Source organism: Salvelinus sp. IW2-2015, linkage group LG6.2 (assembly GCF_002910315.2).
Source record: "Salvelinus sp. IW2-2015 linkage group LG6.2, ASM291031v2, whole genome shotgun sequence".
In the NCBI taxonomy this organism is placed as follows: Eukaryota; Metazoa; Chordata; class Actinopteri; order Salmoniformes; family Salmonidae; genus Salvelinus; species Salvelinus sp. IW2-2015.
The window spans coordinates 6,849,069-6,868,541 of NC_036846.1; the positions used below are offsets into that span (position 1 = coordinate 6,849,069).

At 45.7% G+C, this 19,473-nt stretch overlaps 1 protein-coding gene across 1 annotated transcript in view; it reads right to left on the reverse strand.

The window, feature by feature from the left end:
* Positions 1 to 324: 324 nt before the first annotated feature.
* The window catches only part of chrna8 (cholinergic receptor, nicotinic, alpha 8), a 60,229-nt gene continuing 41,080 nt past the window's right edge, over positions 325 to 19,473 (reverse strand). Inside the window, exons 5-9 of the mRNA XM_070444207.1 lie at positions 9,622 to 9,869; positions 8,964 to 9,158; positions 5,336 to 5,422; positions 2,583 to 2,692; positions 325 to 2,468 (exon numbers count right to left, since the gene is read on the reverse strand). Of these exons, the coding sequence (XP_070300308.1) occupies positions 1,854 to 2,468; positions 2,583 to 2,692; positions 5,336 to 5,422; positions 8,964 to 9,158; positions 9,622 to 9,869 (1,255 nt within the window). The 3' untranslated portion in view covers positions 325 to 1,853. The remainder of the gene's footprint in view (positions 2,469 to 2,582; positions 2,693 to 5,335; positions 5,423 to 8,963; positions 9,159 to 9,621; positions 9,870 to 19,473) is intronic.

Sequence of the window (19,473 nt, forward strand, 5' to 3'; positions counted from 1 at the left end):
TGGGGCAAAAGCTTAAGAGGGTGTGAACGATGCTGAATGGGTGTAGACAAAGTAGAGCTCTCCAGTAGGTACCAAAAATTCAAAGGCCATTTTCTCAAAAGTGAGGTTACAAGCTTGTCAACTTTCAAAGCAGAATTACTTTCCCATTGTTCCTCAAATGCAGTGTATGATATACCATTTTGTAGCTCTGAGTCTCTGCTTTTATCAAATGTAAAAAAAACAGTTTCAAATTGTGCTACATAAGACCGAATCAAGGCGGTCGGTCACATATACACCCAGTCAGACCCTCTCCTGTCCCATTCATGCCCATATGGATAGTCCAGGTTGACCTTTTCTTAGGCTACATGGGAGGTTTATTAGGGAAGTGCAACAAAATCACAGGAAGAGAAGGACAGCAGTGTGACAACCGATACAACAGAGGAAGACTGACTGTGGGGTGGGGGGAATATGTTCAGTACACAGTAACAATGGTTATTCACAGAAAAAAGATAGATGCACAGACTCACTCTCTGACATGACAGGCAGTCGATAAGTCATTGAACGCAACTATCTGCCCTGAGAGCTTTCACATACCATGGTCTTTATGGATAATAATACCACATTAAAACAAAACATGACATCTGAGTTTGTTTCAATCAATAAGAACAGGAAGAGTCGGCCCCGTGATCTTTAGTCATTGTAACCTCTACCTTTATGAGGTCAGAGGTAATCACGAGAGACAGACATCCCCCATGTTAATGTAACACCACTATTCATTCCCCTATATTCAACACATGTCATATCAACTGATTGCAATTACTACGTGGATCTTTTGTGGTTGTCTGATTATGGGGGCATTACGGTGTCCATACTACATTTTAGTCATTTAACAGACGCTCTTATCCAGAGGGAACATCGACAGATGTTTCACCTAGTCGGCTCTGGGATTCAAACCAGCAACCTTTCGGTTACTGGCCCAACACTCTTAACCGCTAGGCTACCCGCCACCCTTTTATATTAGGACAGCCTCCGTCTCAGCAGGAGTTTCTTCCGTCTAGTAGCCGGTGCAGTAGTTCAGTATCCACTGATAGTCGCATGGTCTTGTCTTTGTCCAGTGGTTTGTTTCCATAGCTCCTGTTGTTGCAGGTTGTTGAAGATTGAGTCCTCTTCTAATGTACATGTGAGTCTTACACCATGACGTCACAAATCATTCAATGTCATCACAGAGTGGCACAGTCAATGTCAGAGTTAATGACGTCATTTGTGGACCTAGAGAACACCTAACTACTTCTACACCTGTGACAAAGTTAGCTGCTATTTAGAATCGACAAGCAAAAAGTAAACGGTGTGTATGTACAGTACGCAAACTTATAATATAGTGAAAGTAAAATGGTTAGAATACGATAAGAAGGTCATAGTCACAGTGAAACATCTCTGTATTTACACACTTTAACAATGCTACATAATGTCACAAAGTCCAGAATGTCCAGTAAAGTTCTAAATGTTGTAGAATGCATGCCCAGGAATCCAAAGTTCAAAGGTCGAGTAGATATTACAATGAGATATCTGGATGGCATGGCAACAAACAGGAACAACCTCAGTTAAGCTGGATCTAAGCAGAGGAGAGGGACTATGGAGAACCCTTGCATTGATGTTCAGTGTACATCTATTTACATTAAAATTGATGTTCTCAAATATACTCCGGATTAATCTGGATAGAACATGTAAGGCTTGTTTCCCGTACAGAGCATTGGCCTAGTCCTGTACTACAAAGCATGCTGAATGGAGATTCTCCATTGAAAGTGGTTCTTAGTCTAGGCCTAGGCTTAATCTGTGTCTGGGGAAACTGGCCTATACGGTTTAATATATTGACACTATTTCTTTAGATAGTCCTTGGTCACGGCCTCCAAGAAGTTGGGAGCAGACATGAGGATGGTGAAAGTGCCGATGATGGAGAACAGAGTGAAGGCCACCAGACACAGCCTGTCCACCACGGCAGCAGCAAACTTCCACTGGCTGCAGATCGCCACTTCCTCATCCTGGTCCCTGAAGCGCTGGGCGATATACGACACCTCCTCCAGGATCTGAAAGACTTCTGGAGGAGTAAAGATCAACCCCCCTCCTCCTCCTCCACCACCTCCTCTCCCTCTTCCAGCACCTCCCCCTGGGGGCTCAGCCTCCTCGCAGGGGGTCCCTTGGGCCAGTCCCCCCGATGCCACGCCTGAGTCGCTGGGACAGCGGGGGCTCTCCACAGCGTTGTAGCTGAAGTAGAGGCCTATGCTGCCGTTGGAAGTGCCAGTGGGGCAGGGGGCCTGGGAGAGGGGCGGGGTGAGGCCCATCACGGTGCCCATAGGTCCCATCTCGATGGAGCTGGCGCTGGAATGTTGCTGGGGAGGGTGGCGGTACTGGTAGCCAGCGGGTTTGCGCTCCTCACCTGGCTGTTTCATTCGCAGAAACCATGCACACCAGTTCAACAGCACCACCCTGACCTGGACAGAGAGAAGAGGGGGTTGAGACTGAAACACACACACACAATGGCGACGATGATGACAACAACGATAATGATGATGAGGGATACGATGAAGATTGGGAACGGGACTCACCCATCTGGGCATCTTGCCGCCCTGTGGGTCGTGGTGATGGAACTGCAGGACCAGAACAGTCACCACCACAGACAGACCCACTATCATCATTGTACTGGCAAAGTACTGAGCTACAAAACAAAAGCCACAACCACATCAAACATTAACACAGTAACATCACACGTGATACAGACACTGACCAAAATAAAAAAGAGATTTGTGTGTCCCAAATGGCACTGGTCATGGCAAAAGCTGTGCACTAAATAGGGAATAGGTCGCCAGTTGAATGTGTTGTTGTATATCAGTGGAAAATCACGCAACCCAATAAAAGAACAACAGAAGAGAAGGCCAACAAGACCGAGCTTTAGTGCTGAGTCATTGAGGGCACATCATGAATGGGTTGTCTCAGGGGAGGGACTGGGGGGAGGCAGGGAGGGATGTGAGGGGAGCGTCACCCCGCTCAAGCGTTAACTCAACACTGTTCTTCCCCAAATATCTCAGCTCTGTAGCTCCCCCAGGCCAGTCACACCCTCCTCACTCTCTCTGTTAGCAAACAACCGCTAAACAGTTCAGACAAGAAGAAATGCTAGCGGGGCAAAGTGCACATGACCCACTGTGGGATCAGGAGTTAGGGTCATCCCTAGTCAGCTTAGGAAGAGGAAGATGAGGAAGATGGGAAGGAAGAGGAAGATGAGGGAGGAGTGAGGAAGAGAGGAGGTCGAGGAGGAGTGAAATAGAGGAAATAGAGAAGACAGAGGAAGAGTATGGTGAAGGGTAAGCGAGGGAGCAGGAGAAAAGAGGAAGAGGAAAACACGGAAGCGGAACACAAATTAAGATCAGTATGAGAAAGAGGAGGAGGTGGATCCAGGAGAAGAGTTGGATTCTATTAAGGAAGAGTTGGATGAAGACACCAGATAGCAGTCCTGCCAGAGTCTAATCCAGCAGAGTGGAGGTGGGAAGTGCAGAGATGCCCCTACAGACCTACAGAGTGCTGACTAACACTGCCCTTCACTTAGAACTCTACACAGCCCATCCCCATCGGAGCCTGTCAGCAGCTTCACATTCACACACAAAACTACATGAGTGTGTTCGAGTGAGACACACAGAGATGGAGCAGGCCAGGGAAGGGTAGGATGGGGGGGGGAGATGAGAGAAGGTGCTGACGTTACCACTTTTTGGGTATAGTGGGACCTCATCAGCACCCTGACTGTGGTTCAGTGTCTCGAGGCCCAAAAACACATTCAACCAAATCGACTAATCATCAACATGTGGATTTGACAGATCAGGTGTGTTAGTGCTGGTCTGGAACAAAAGCCTGCAAACACTATGGCCTTCTAGGAGCAGGAGTGAGAAACACTGCTGTATAATGTATAAAGAGACTGAAATGGACAGGCAGCTTCTGGAGTATAACTCACTGGCAGACAAACACGCTGTGTAGTTCATAGCAAAAACGGTAGCATTCATTTTTATTTGACTCCTCAAGGTTTTTGAGCGCTGAGCACTGAGCCTCCGTGCTGGTCAATGGGACATCACATCTGATTTGTGATTACATCATAAACACAACTAACCGCAACTAACAGTTTCTTGTCGCTAATACAAATGCACCGATATTTACATGGTAAACAAATGTAGGACTATTTTGCAGGAAGATTTATAGAAACTGCATAGGTCTACACACACACACACCTCCTAGGTCTCCACACCAGAGAGGGGATGGCTGAATTAGTGAGCGTTTTACCCTCATATCACGAGTGTCTCATCGCAGCAGCTGAAGCCTTTGAAGTTCTCTCTCAGAACTTTACCCCCTAACGGTTACTCATATCCCTCCCTCCATCCAGCCTTGCATCCTGCTCTTCTTCCTCTCCTCACGGGGAGCCTGGCTTGTCACAGCCTACTAATATAACATTCATCATAACATTAAGGGATTGACACTGACATACTGGACATATATCACAGGAGGCTGGTGGCACTGTGTGATTTATTTAGAATTCAAGGCACACTTAATCAGCATGGCTACCACAGTATTCTGCAGCGATACGCCATCCAATCTGGTTTGAGCTTAATGGGACTATCATTTGATTTTCAACTGGACAATGACCCAAAACACACCTCCAGGCTGTGTAATGACTATTTGACCAAGAAGGAGTGATATAGTGCTCCATCAGATGACCTGGCCTCCACAGTCACCTGACCTCAACCCAATTGAGATGGTTTGGGATGAGTTGGACTGCAGAGTGAAGGAAAAGCAGCCAATAAGTGCTCAGCATATGTGGGAACTCTTTCAAGACTGTTGGGAAAGCATTCCAGGTGAAGCTGGTTGAGAGAATGCAAAGAGTGTGAAAAACTGTCATCAAGGCAAAGGGTGGCTACTTGTTTGGTTACTACATGATTACATATGTGTTATTTCATGTGTTATTTCATAGTTTTGATGTCTTCACTTCACTAAAAATAATGAAAAACCCTTGAATGAGTAGGTGTGTCCAAACTTTTGACTGGTACTGTATGATTTTGATTGGACACCCTAGTACATAGGCTCTCAGCCCTCACTGACATTAATAACTTATTAATGTACCGCTAGTCGAACCTAGCGAGGCCATCAGAGGATCACAGACTGTATTAACATCCACATTAACACACGATTTGCACACACACATTAATACAAAACACACACTCTCTGGCTTTACACTCACTAATGCACAGCCAATCAAACCAAACCATAAGAGGACAGAGGATAACGTATATAACACACACACACACACACACAAAGAACCCACCGATGAGAGGCACAGAGTCTGAGGTGGCGGGCATGATCTCAGCAACCAGTAGCATGAAGACTGTTAGAGATAGCAAGACCGTGATACCTACAGAGAGACAGAGGCAGAGAGAGAGCGAGACAAAGACAGAGACAGACAGAGAAAGTGAGAGAGAGAGCAAGAATAAGTCCTTCTACCTGTTAAGTATAGCATGATAAAAGACGAAAGCAGATCTAAGAAAGAGGTGGTGTGTGTGTTGGGGGTGGTGTGTGTGTGTTGTGTGTGTGTGTGTGTGTGTGTGTGTGTGTGTGTGTGTGTGGTGGTGTGTGTGTGTGTGTGTGTGTGTGTGTGTGTGTGTGTGTGTGTGTGTGCACGAGCGAGTCTTTGCTGCCTCAGCCCAACCTGTCACAGTAATGTTCAGTGAAGTGTTATGCATGGCTAGCTGTGGACCAGCCAACACAGGACCAGAGGTGATGCCCAGGTGAGCTGATGATGTCATAAGATGTTAAACATGCAGCGACAGTTCAGGGAATAAACAAACCACTGTCGTCCTTCATAAGTAATCTGCTCGCCAGCTGTGCCTGTTTATGTCTGTTACACTGCTACTGACTACTGGGTTGTTGTGAACACACATTTCTATTAGTGATAGGGGAAAATAACTTAAATCGGTTCTACCAAATTTCTATCAACATGTTAAATGTGCAACCAGAGGGAAAACAATTCTAGATCACCTMTACTCCACACACAGAGATGCATACAAAGCTCTCCCTCGCCCTCTATTTGGTAAATCCGACCACAACTCTATCCTCCTGATTCCTTACAAGCAAAAATTAAAGCAGGAAGCACCAGTGACTCGGTCTATAAAAAAGTGGTCAGATGAAGCAGATCCTAAACTACAGGACTGTTTTGCTAGCAAAGACTGGAACATGTTCTGGGATTCTTCCGATGGCATTGAGGAGTACACCACATCCGTCACTGGCTTTATCAATAAGTGCATCGAGGACGTTGTCCCCACAGTGACTGTAAGTACGTACCCCAACCAGAAGCCATGGATTACAGGCAACATTCGCACTGAGCTAAAGGGTAGAGCTGCCGCTTTCAAGGTGCGGGACTCTAACCCGGAAGCTTACAAGAAATCCTGCTATGCACTGCGACGAACCATCAAACAGGGAAAGCGTCAATACAGAGCTAAGATTGAATCATACTACACCGGCTCCGACGCTCGTCTTATGTGGCAGGGCTTGCAAACTATTGCAGACTACAAAGGGAAGCACAGCCGTGAGCTGCCCAGTGACACGAGCCTACCAGACGAGCTAAATCACTTCTATGCTCGCTTCGAAGTAAAGCAACACTGAGGCATGCATGAGAGCATCAGCTGTTCCGGACGACTGTGTGATCACGCTCTCCGTAGCCGACGTAAGAACTTTAAACAGGTCAACATACACAAGGCTGCGGGGCCAGACGGATTACCACGACGTGTGCTCCGGGCATGTGCTGACCAACTGGCAGGTGTCTTCACTGACATTTTCAACATGTCCCTGATTGAGTCTGTAATTKCAACATGTTTCAAGCAGATCATCATAYTCCCTGTTCCCAAGAACACAAAGGCAACCTGCCTAAATGACTACAGACCCGTAGCACTCACGTCCGTAGCCATGAAGTGCTTTGAAAGGTTGGTAATGGCTCACATCAACACCATTATCCCAGAAACGCTAGACCCACTCCAATTTGCATACTGCCCAAACAGATCCACAGATGATGCAATCTCTATTGCACTCCACACTGCCCTTTCCCACCTGGACAAAAGGAACACTTATGTGAGAATGCTATTCATTGACTACAGCTCAGCGTTCAACACCATAGTACCCTCAAACTCATCACTAAGCTAAGGAGCCTGGGCTAAACACCTCCCTCTGCAACTGGACCCTGGACTTCCTGACGGGCCGCCCCCAGGTGGTGAGGGTAGGTAACAACACATCTGCCACCTGATCCTCAACACTGGAGCTCCCCAGGGTCGTGCTCAGTCCCCTCCTGTACTCCCTGTTCACCCACGACTACATGGCAGGCACGAGTCCAACACCATCATTAAGTTTGCAGACGACACAACAGTGGTAGGCCTGATCACCGACAAAACAGCCTATAGGGAGGAGGTCCAAGACCTGGCCGGGTGGTGCCAGAATAACAACCTGTCCCTCAACGTAACCAAGACTAAGGAGATGATTGTGTACTACAGGAAAAGGAGGACCGAGCACGCCCCCATTCTCATCAACGGGGCTGTAGTGGAGCAGGTTGAGAGCTTCAATTTCCTTGGTGTCCACATCAACAACAAACTAGAATGGTCCAAACACACCAAGACAGTCGTGAAGAGGGCACGACAAAGCCTATTCACCCTCAGGAAACTAAAAATATTTGGCATGGGTCCTGAGATCCTCAAAAGGTTCTACAGCTGCAACATCGAGAGCATCCTGACTGGTTGCATCACTGCCTGGTACAGCAATTGCTCGGCCTCTGACCGCAAGGCACAACAGAGGGTAGTGCGTACGGCCCAGTACATCACTGGGGCTAAGCTGCCTGCAATTCATGACCTCTACACCAGGCGGTGTCAGAGGAAGGCCCTAAAAATTGTCAAAGAACCCAGCCACCCCAGTCATAGACTGTTCTCTCTACTACCGCATGGCAAGCGGTGCCGGAGTGCCAAGTCTAGGACAAAAAGGCTTCTCAACAGTTTTTACCCCCAAGCCATAAGACTCCTGAACAGGTAATCAAATGGCTACCCGGACTATTTGCATTGTGTGCCCCCGCCCCAACCCCTCTTTTACGCTGCTGCTACTCTCTGTTTATCATATATGCATAGTCATTTTAACTATACATTCATGTACATACTACCTCAATTGGGCCGACCAACCAGTGCAACCGCACATTGGCTAACCGGGCTATCTGCATTGTGTCCCACCACCCGCCAACCCCTCTTTTACGCTACTCTGTTCATCATATATGCATAGTCACTTTAACCATATCTACATGTACATACTACCTCAATTAGCCTGACTAACCGGTGTCTGTATATAGCCTCGGTACTGTATATAGCCTTGCTACTGTTCTTTTTCACTGTCTTTTTACTGTTATTTTTATTTCTTTACTTACCTATTGTTCACCTAATACCTTTTTTGCACTGTTGGTTAGAGCCTGTAAGTAAGCATTTCACTGTAAGATGAATACACCTGTTGTATTCGGCGCACGTGACAAATACACTTTGATTTGAAATATGTATACAGTTACATGTCGCAATAATATTTTGGACAATATTATATCGATACTTTGACTCCAAATAACAATTTGTTAAAAAAATTATAACAACATAATTTTTTTGCTAGGTACAGTAGCGTTAGACAGCGCTAGTCYGCTGTACCTCTGGCAAAWWTCTGYTAGAGCGCGCGAGATAAGATTGTCAGACTTATAACCTCTTGGCTAAACTGACTTTTAGACTGACAGTTTCTCTGATATGTTCAAGGCAAGTTACCAATTGGAAGAGATTACAGGTAACTGCTGACCCTGCGATATCTATTAATAAACCTGACAGAAGTCCAGTATAGATAGTACTCCGTAACAGACAAAAATCCAAGATGGCTTCCCGGCGTTCCTTCCTTACCCAGGGAGATCTTCTCTCCGGAGTCGGCGGGCAGCAGAAAGACCAGCAGGGCCAGGCCAGAGATGAGGACACAGGGGATGAGCAGGTTGAGACCGTAGTAGAGGGTTCGTCTTCGCATGGTGACGGTGAAGGTGACGTCAGGGTAGGGCTCCTTACAGCAGTCATAGTACAGCTCATTACGCTTGGCAGGGACTCCTAGGAGACACACACACACACACACACATTAAGAAACGCAGAGGGGGGATTCAACATCACTGCATTTACATTGATTCAAAGATGGACTGTTCACATTTTCTTTGACACACACAAGTACAAACCACACATTTCAAAGGACATATAGGCAACAAATAACACAGGCTGGGGATCTCCATGCACTCTCAAACACGTGTTCCTTTTGCTAAGCAGAGTTAATCCCAGTAACATGCCCTCTCTGGCAGTGTGGAGTAAACATGAAATGTGCCATCGGGATCAGTCTGACAACCCCCCTCCCCATACGCAGACACCCCCCTCAGGGACCCTCCACTGGCCCAGATGGGTCGTAACTGGCAGGGGTGACAGCCCCACCCCCTCTCCCACAACCCCATTCCCACCCACCTCTATAGAGATAACGACAGAGGCATGGACATACATGCTGAGAGAGAGATTAACCACATCATACCCACYAGGTCCCACTCTCCATTGGGTATGTAGGTAGACGTGTCCACGTCCAGCATCTGCAGGTCCAGCAGCCAGCCGTTGTGGGTCCACGAGCCAAACTTCAGGTCACACTTCTGGACGTCGAAGGGGAACCAGCGTACGTCAATATAGCAGGTACTCTTCAGGATGCCCGGGGGGATGTACTGGCAGTAACCCGACGCATTCACCAGCACGTTGGTGTGGAAGGTGGCATCAAATCTCTCATCAGCACTGTAGGGAGAAGGAGAGAGAGCGATGCATACCTTTAACCTGTCACATCTCAATAGATCCATGTCAAAAAGTATTACTTATATATTTGTGATGTATTTGTGATGTAAGACAGAATACAAGGAGACAGAGTGTATGTGTGTATTAGAGAGAGAGAGAGAGAGAGAGAAAATAAGTAATTGTACCTGTTAAGTATAGCATGATAAAAGACAAGCAGGTCTAGAGGGAAAGGGGTGGTGTGTGCCTGCGTGTGTGTGTGTGTGTGTGTGTGCGTGCGTGCGTGCCTGGGTGTGTGTGAGTCTTTGCTGCCTCAGCCCAACCTGTCACAGTAATGTTCAGTGAAGTGTTATGCATGGCTAGCTGTGGACCAGCCAACACAGGACCAGAGGTGATGCCCAGGTGAGCTGATGATGTCATAAGATGTTAAACATGCAGCGACAGTCAGGGAATAAACAAACCACTGTCGTCCTTCATAAGTAATCTGCTCGCCAGCTGTGCCTGTTTATGTCTGTTACACTGCTACTGACTACTGGGTTGTTGTAAACACACATTTCTATGGTAGAACATATTACATATGTGTTTAGAGGTAGCCCGAGTTTGAGAAGTTAAAACACTCAGACAACCTGTCCTGTGTCAACACACACACACCCTGTGAGTAACGTACACAGATCTAGTGACACACACATACACTAATTGCACTATAACAGTGACAAACAGTGCCTACATACTGTTAGAGCCTACATAAAGCTGTCCCAACAGCAGAGTCCCAACAGCAGAGTCCCAACACCTTACCTCTGCTACATCTGGCAGCGGAGCCTTGTTTGGCAGCGAAACAGTTCATTCAGCCTCATTTACTGCCATTTAAAAAAACATGGCTGACTTGCTTTAACAAATGTGTTTTTTTCAGACAATTGAGATGTACAAACTACGGCATAAGGGAACGACAAGCGGATAAGAGGCAATCCGTGATTTTYATTAAGACATTAATGAGCGAGCTAGGACGGACATAGTCAGTATAACTATTTGGTCAGCACTTTTGAAATGTACAGCAAAAGAATTCAGAACATGGGCCGTTCTTACAGTGTACTCCCTGTACAAGGCAGAACCGTAGGATAAATAAAGGGGGCATATAAACAATGAAAGCTCTTACAATATTTGATGATTACTTTTCTCAAAAACAGGTTATAGGCTGCATGTGCACCACCAAGTCAGAACAGTAGGCAAAATTAAGAGGTGAAAATAAACCAAATTATTAGGGTGAGGCACATGGGCTACTAACAGCTTACTAGACAACATACACTTAGTATCACTTTCTTAGCTACAGTATACATATCTCCCTGGCATATTACATCATTTATGCAGCAGCATACAAGACATTTTTGGACTCCTCATGTTTTGCTGTGCTCACTTGAACAGGAAGGTGGCGCGGCTGCCCCTCGTGGGCAAATTTTGTCAAACTTTGGCATCAAAGTTAACATTTGTTTTGAGCGCGGCACGAATCATGCTTCATTGACATCATGGCCAATGTTGAATGTTTATAATTTTAAACTAGAAAAAGAGACCCTTAGTCTTAGACTAGGGACCACACAGCAACTCCACTGAATAGCAGGCTAAGGCTTGCTTTGCAATGCTTGCAGTTATCCACTGATTCCTTCCAAAACATTTGCGATTTCCAACTTGTTGTGTAATGTTAATGTCCAATGGCCGATGAGCACCAATATGTTTAATCTATCATTAATCTATCATTATTTCTCTGACAGGGATTAAAAAGGATTTGCCAGGAGATTGTCGACTTGATTCATGATGATGACTGCTAGCTAAGATTTTGAAACTATGATGTTGACATGACCAGTTCAATCAAAGCTACTGTAGATATGTGATTTGGCGTAATTTTATATGTGGCCAAACTTTATTTAAATTGGCAAGTCAGTTAAGAACAAATTKTTATTTACAYTGACYGCCTACCAAAAGGCAAAAGGCCTCCTGCGGGGACGGGGGCTGGGATAAAAATTTAAAGGACAAAACACACATCACGACAAGAGAGACAACACAACACTACATAAAGAGCGACCTAAGACAACATAGCATGGCAGCAACACATGACAACACAGCATGGTAGCAACACAACACGGCAGCAGCACAACATGGTCGCAGTACAAAACATGGTACAAACATTATTGGGCACAGACAACAGCATAAAGGGCAAGAAGGTAGAGACAACAATACATCACGCAAAGCAGCCACAACTGTCAGTAAGAGTGTCCATGGTTGAGTCTTTGAATGAAGAGATTGAGATAAAACTGTCCAGTTTGAGTGTTTGTTGCAGCTCGTTCCAGTCGCTAGCTGCAGCGAACTGAAAAGAGGAGCGAACCAGGGATGTGTGTGCTTTGGGGAGCTTTAACAGAATGTGACTGGCAGAACGGGTGTTGTATGTGGAGGATGAGGGCTGCAGTAGATATCTCAGATAGGGAGAGTGAGGCCTATGAGGGTTTTATAAATAAGCATCAACCAGTGGGTCTTGCAACGGGTATACAGATATGACCAGTTTACAGAGGAGTATAGAGTGCAGTGATGTGTCCTATAAGGAGCATTGGTGGCAAATCTATTTTATTTTTGGTGTATTTTTTTTTACCCCTTTTTCTCCCCAATTTCGTGGTATCCAATTGGTAGTTACAATCTTGTCCCATCCCTGCAACTCCCATACGGACTTGGGAGACGAAGGTTGAGAGCCGTGCGTCCTCCGAAACACAACCCAGCCAAGCCGGACTGCTTCTTGACACAATGTCTKCTTAAACCGGAAGCCAGTCGCACAAATGTGTCGGAGGAAACACCGTACACCTGGCGACTGTGTCAGCGTGCATTGCGCCCGGCACGCCACAGGAGTCGCTAGTGCGCGATGGGACAAGAACATCCCTGCCGGCCAAACCCTCCACTAACCCAGAAGACGCTGGGCCAACAGTGCGCTGCCCCATGGGTCTCCCGGTCGCGGTCATCTGCAACAGAGCCTGGACTTCAACCAGGATCTCTAGTGGCACAGCTAGAACTGCGATGTAGTGCCTTAGACCACTACGCCATTCGGGAGACCCCTCTTGGTGGCAAATCTGATGGCCAAATGGTAAAGACCATCTAGCCACTCGAGCGKACCCTTACCTGCCAATCTATAAATTATGTCTCCGTAATCTAGCATGGGTAGGCTGGTCATCTGAATCAGGGTTAGTTTGGCAACTGGGGTGAAAGAGGAGCGATTACTATAGAGGAAACCAAGTTTAGATTTAACTTTAGCCTGCAGCTTTGATATGTGCTGAAAGAAGGACAGTGTACCATTGGGCCATACTCCCTTGTACTTGTATGAGGTGACTACCTCAAGCTCTAAACCCACAGAGATAGTAATCACACCTATGGGGAGAGGGGCATTCTTCTTACCAAACCACATGACCTTTGTTTTGGATGTGTTCAGAATAAGGTTAAGGGCAGAGAAATCTTGTTGGACACTAAGAAAGCTTTGTTGTAGAGCGTTTAACATAAAATCCAGGGAGGGGCCAGATGAGTATGACTGTATCATCTGCATATAAATAGATGAGAGCTTCCTATTGCCTGAGCTACGTTGTTGATGTAAATTGAGAAGAGCGTGTGGCCTAGGATCGAGCCTTGGGGTACTCCGTTGGTGACAGACAGTGGTTGAGACAGCAGATGTTCTGACTTTATACACTGCACTCTTTGAGAGAGGTAGTTAGCAAACCAGGCCAAAGCCCGTCAGATACACCAATACTCCTTAGCCGGCCCACAAGAATGGAATTGTCCACTATATCGAAAGCTTTGGCCAAGTCAATATAAATGCAGCACAACATTGCTTAGAATCAAGGGCAATGGTGACATCATTGAGGACCTTTAAGGTTGCAGTGACACATCCATAACCTGAGCGGAAACCAGAATCCATGCCAGAGAGAATACTATAGACATGAAGAAAGCCAGTCAGTTGATTATTGACAAGTTTTTTCAACACTTTTGATAAACAGGAAATAGGCCTATAACAGTTAGGATCAGCTTGATCTCACCCTTTAAATAAAGAATGCACCGTGGCTGCCTTCTAAGCAATCGGAACCTCCCCAGAGAGGAGAGACAGGTTAAAAAGGTCAGAGATAGGCTTGGTGATGATAGGGGCAGCAACCTTCAAGAAGATAGGGTCTTTTACCCAGATGTTTTTTTTGGGTCAAGTTTAAGGAGCTCCTTTAGCACCTCGGACTCAGTGACTGCCTGCAGGGAGAAACTTTGTAGAAGGCAGGGGGAAAAGAGGGAGGAGCATCAGGGCTAGTCGCATTAGAAGGGGTGGGAGATAAGGAAATGTTGGACGGGCAAGGAGGCATGGCTGAGCCAAATAGAAATCCTGACTTAATGAAGTGGTAATTAAAGAACCCGGCCATACGCTCCTTGTCAATAACAACCACATCATCAACAGGAACATGGGCAGCTGTGAGGAGGAGGATTTATTCTTCAGGTCTTTAACCGTTTTCCAGAACTTCTTGGGGTTAGACCCACAGAGAGAGAACTGCTCCTTAAAGTAACTAACTTTGACCTTCCGGATAGCCTGAGTGCACTTATTTCTCATTTGCCTGAACGAGAGCCAGTCAGCCTGAGTATGCGTGTGTCAAGCCTTTCACCAAATGCAATTCTTAAGTTGGAGTAACACTGCAAGATCACGGTCGAACCAGGGGCTGAACCTATTTTTAATTCAAATTTTCTTTATGGGGGGCGTGTTTGTTAACAACACCACTGAAAATATCAAAAAGAAGGTTCAAGCATCTTCAACAGAGGGGATCAAGCTGATGCTATACCAATTTACAGAGGCCAGGTCATGAAGGAAGGCTTGCGCATTCAAGTTTCTTAGCAAGCGTCTATGACAAATCAGGACAGGTCGTTTCACTGAGCAGCCATTATGAACACAGGCTGTAAAACAGTGATCACTAAGGTCATTACAGAAAACACCAGACTGATACAGTTGAAGTTTACATACACTTAGGTTGGAGTCATTAAAACTTGTTTTTCAACCACTCCACAAAATTCTTGTTAACAAACCATAGTTTTGGCAAGTCAATTAGGACATATACTTTATGCATGACACAAGTAATTTTTCCAACAATTGTTTACACACAGATTATTTCGCTTATAATTCACTGTATCACAATTCCAGTGGGTCAGAAATGTACATACACTAAGTTGACTGTGCCTTTAAACAGCGTGGTAAAGTCCATAAAATTATGTTATGGCTTTAGAAGCATCTGGTAGGCTAATTGACATAATACGAGTCAATTGGAGGTGTACCTGTGGATGTATTTCAAGGCCTACCTTCAAACTCCTCCTTGTTCATACTACATAATCCCTTCCTTATGAATTAACATTATTAATCAGATATAATAAGACAGTGAAGAGTTCAATTAGTTATAGTTTTATCTAAATGTAGACATTGTTTTAGTCATTATTCATAAAATTCCTAACACAAAGTCAAGGTATTGGAGTGGCCATCACAAAGCCCTGACCTCAATCCTATAGAACATTTGTGGGCAGAACTGATAAAGCATGTGCAAGCAAGGAGGCCTACAAACCTGACTCAGTTACATCAGCTCTGTCAGGAGGAATGGGCCAAAATTCACCCAACTTATTGTGGGAAGCTTGTGGAAGGCTACCCGAAAAGTTTGACCCAAGTTAAAAAATTTAAAAGCAATGCTACCAAATACGAATTGAGTGTATGTAAACTTCTGACCCACTGGGAATGTGATGAAAGAAATAAAAGCTGAAATAAATAATTTTCTCAACTATTATTCTGACATTTCACATTCTTAAAATAAAGTGGTGATCCTAACTGACCTAAAACAGGGAATTTTTACTATGATTAAATAAATGTCAGGAATTGTGAAAAACTGAGTTTAAATGTATTTGGCTATGTAAACTTCCGACTTCAACTGTACCTATCGGGATTATTTGTGAGGATAACATCAAGGAGAGAAGCCTTTTCTGGGTGTTAGGAGTCCTTGTGGGATTGGTAATAATCTGAGAAAGATTTAGGGAGTCCCATTGCTTTAGGACTTGGTCAGGGGGTTTAAGCATAWCCCAGTTTTGGTCACCTAGCAGGACAAATTCAGACTTAGTGTAAGGGGCCAGGAGAGAGCTTAGGGCAGGTAGGGTACAGGCCGGTGCTGATGGAGGACGAGAACACCCAGCAACAGTCAACAAAGAGCTATTTGGTAAAGATTGCCACTCCTCCACCTTTGGAAGATCTGTCTTGCCGAAAAAGGTTATAACCAGGAAGGTTAGAATCAGTATTCAAAACACTCTTCCTTAACCACGTCTTAGTAATGACCAACACATCTGGATAGGAGCTGTGAACCCACACTTTCAATTGATCCATTTTAGGAAATAAGCTTCTAGTGTTAACGTGCAGAAAAGCCAGGCTTTTACGAGAGCAGAAATCAGTGAAGCAGATATCAGAGCACAGTCAGAAGTCAGAATTGAGGCTAGCAACAGTAGATGGGTGCACATGCACATTTCCAGATATCATCAGCAGTAATACAATCAAGGCACGGCAGAGGACAGGGAGAGCTCTGCGGTGTTGATTTATGACATTTGAATGTGCATTAGATTGCAACAAGATCATATTGTACAACAATTTTATAAGGTAACATGAATACAAAGCCGTCAAGAGGTGGTTGGAATAGAATGGGAGGCCAAAAGTCTGTGTAACCAATAGAGTCAGAGTCCCGAGTGTGGGAACAAACATAGTCTGTCCCACAGTTGGGTAAAAAAAGAAAGTTCATAGTCAACAAAGCATGCAGGAGTCATGAGGCAAATAGCAAAATGTACATGAAAAAAAATWACGACTTGGGGCTAGCCATTGTAAGTTCAGAGTCACTCGCCACAACAGTGTGTGTGTGCTGGAGGCGCTTGAAAGCTCGGGAGACCTTGAGCCTTCTTGGATGGGCACTTCTAATGTAACTCTATGGCAGCATCCAAGGGGCTTGAATTTTCTAGCGTCCCCATGAGTGACGGAACACTGAGCCAATCACGGCGCAACGCTCCGTATTTCCTGCTGGCTTGCCCCACCACCACAGAAAGCACTGAGCTAGGCTGAAACGCCAGCATTTTGGAGCTGCCTTACTKAAAAAAAACTAAAAAGAGACCATGTTTGTATGCGGCTTTATTAACTCAATTATATACACTACCTTTCAAACGTTTGGGGTCACTTAGAAATGTCCTTGTTTTTGAAAGAAAGCACATTTTTTGTCCATTAAAATAACATCAAATTGATCAGAAATACAGTGTAGACATTGTTAATGTTGTAAATGACTTTTGTTGCTGGAAAAGGCTGATATTTCATGGAATATCTACATAGGCATATAGAGGCCCATTATCAGCAACCATCACTTCTGTGTTCCAATGGCACGTTGTGTTAGCTAATCCAAGTTTATCATTTTAAAAGGCTAATTGATCATTAGAAAACCCTTTTGCAATTATGTTAGCACAGCTGAAAACTGTTGTGCTGATTAAAGAGGCAATAAAAGTGGCCTTCTTTAGACTAGGTGAGTATCTGGAGCATCAGCATTTGTGGGTTCGATTACAGGCTCAAAATGGCCAGAAACAAAGAACTTTCTTCTAAAACTTGTCAGTCTATTCTTGTTCTGAGAAATGAAGGCTATTCCATTCGAGAAATTGCCAAGAAACTGAAGATCTCGTACAACACTGTGTACTACTCCCTTCACAGAACAGCGCAAACTGGCTCTAGGGTTAGAGTTGAACCAGGATGTGGACATGAATCTAGGGTTAGGGTTGAGGCTAGGGGTTAGGYTTGAACCGGGATGTGGACATTAAGCATGAGGTTATTGTTGAGCCGGGATGTGGACATTAAGCTAGGATTAGGTTTGAGGTTAGGGGTTAGGGGTGAACCGGGATGTGGACATGAAGCTAGGATTAGGGTTGAGGTTAGGGTTGAACCGGGATGTGGACATGAATGTAGGGTTAGGGTTGAACCAGGATGTGGACATGAAGCTAGGGTTAGGGTTGAGGCTAGGGTTAGGGTTGAACCAGGATGTGGACATGAAGCTAGGGGATTAGGTTGAGGCTAGGGGTTGAGGGTTAGAACCGGGATGTGGGACATGAACCGCTAGGGTGTAGGGTTGATGGCTAGGGTTAGGGTTGAACAGGAATGTGAATGAATCTAGTGGGTTAAGTGTTGAGGCTCGGGTTGAAACCGGGATGTGGAACCATGAAGCGATAGGGTTGAGGGTTGAACCAGGATGTGGACATGAACTAGGGTTAGGGTTGGGCTAGGGTTAGGGTTGACACGGATGTGGACATGAAAGCTAGGGTTAGGGTTGACAGTGCTAGGGGTTAGGGTTAGAACCGATGTGGACATGAAAGCTAGGGTTAAGGGTTGAGGGCTAGGGTTAGGGTTGAACCAGGATGTGGACATGAAGCTAGGTTAGGTTTGAGGCTAGGGTTAGGGTTGAACCAGGATGTGGACATGGGTTTGAGGCTAAGGTTAGGATGGAAACCGGCATGTGGACATGAAGCAAGGGTTAGGGTTGAGGCTAGGGTCTAGGGTTAGGGTTGACCAGGATGTGGACATGAAGCTAGGGTTAGGGTTGAGGCTAGGGGTTAGGGTTAGAACCGGGATGTGGACATGAAGCTAGGGTTAGGGTTGAGGCTAGGGTTAGGGTTGAACCAGGATGTGGACATGAAGCTAGGGTTAGGTTTGAGGCTAGGGTTAGGGTTGAACCAGGATGTGGACATGGGTTGAGGCTAAAGTTAGGATGGAACCGGCATGTGACATGAAGCAAGGGTTAGGGTTGAACCGGATGTGGACATGAAGCTAGGGTTAGGGTTGAGGCTCGGGATGTGGACATGAAGCTAGGGTTAGGGTTGAGGCTCAGGATGTGACATGAAGCTGGGTTAGGGTTGAGCTCAGGATGTGGACAGAAGCTAGGGTTAGGGTTGAGGCTCAGGATGTGGACATGAAGCTAGGGTTAGGTTGAACCAGGTGTGGACATGAAGTAGGGTTAGGGTTGAACCGGGATGTGGCATGAAGCTAGGGTTAGGTTGAACCGGGATGTGGACATGAAGCTAGGGTTAGGGTTGAGGCTAGGCTTGAATCGGGATGTGGAAATGAAGCATGGGTTTATTGTTGAACCGGGGTGTGGACATGAAGCTAGGATTAGGTTTTAGGTTAGGGTTGAACCGGGATGTGGACATGAAGCTAGGATTAGGGTTGAACCGGGGATGTTGAACAGATGAGCTAGGATTTAGGGGTTGAAACCGGGACAATGTGAATGAGCTAGGGTTAGGGTTGAGGCTCGGTTGAAACCGGGATGTGGACAATGAATGTAGGGTTAGGGTTGAGGTCTGAGGTTGTTAGATTGAACCGGGATGTGGAAATGAAGCATGGGGTTATTGTTGAACCGGGATGTGAGCATGAAGCTAGGATTAGGTTTTAGGTTAGGGGTTGGTTGAACCGGGATGTGGACATGAAGCCTAGGATTAGGGTTAGGCGTTGAACCGGGATGAGGACATGACGCTAGAGTTAGGGCTGGGGTGGATCCAGTGATTAGGTGGGCACGTA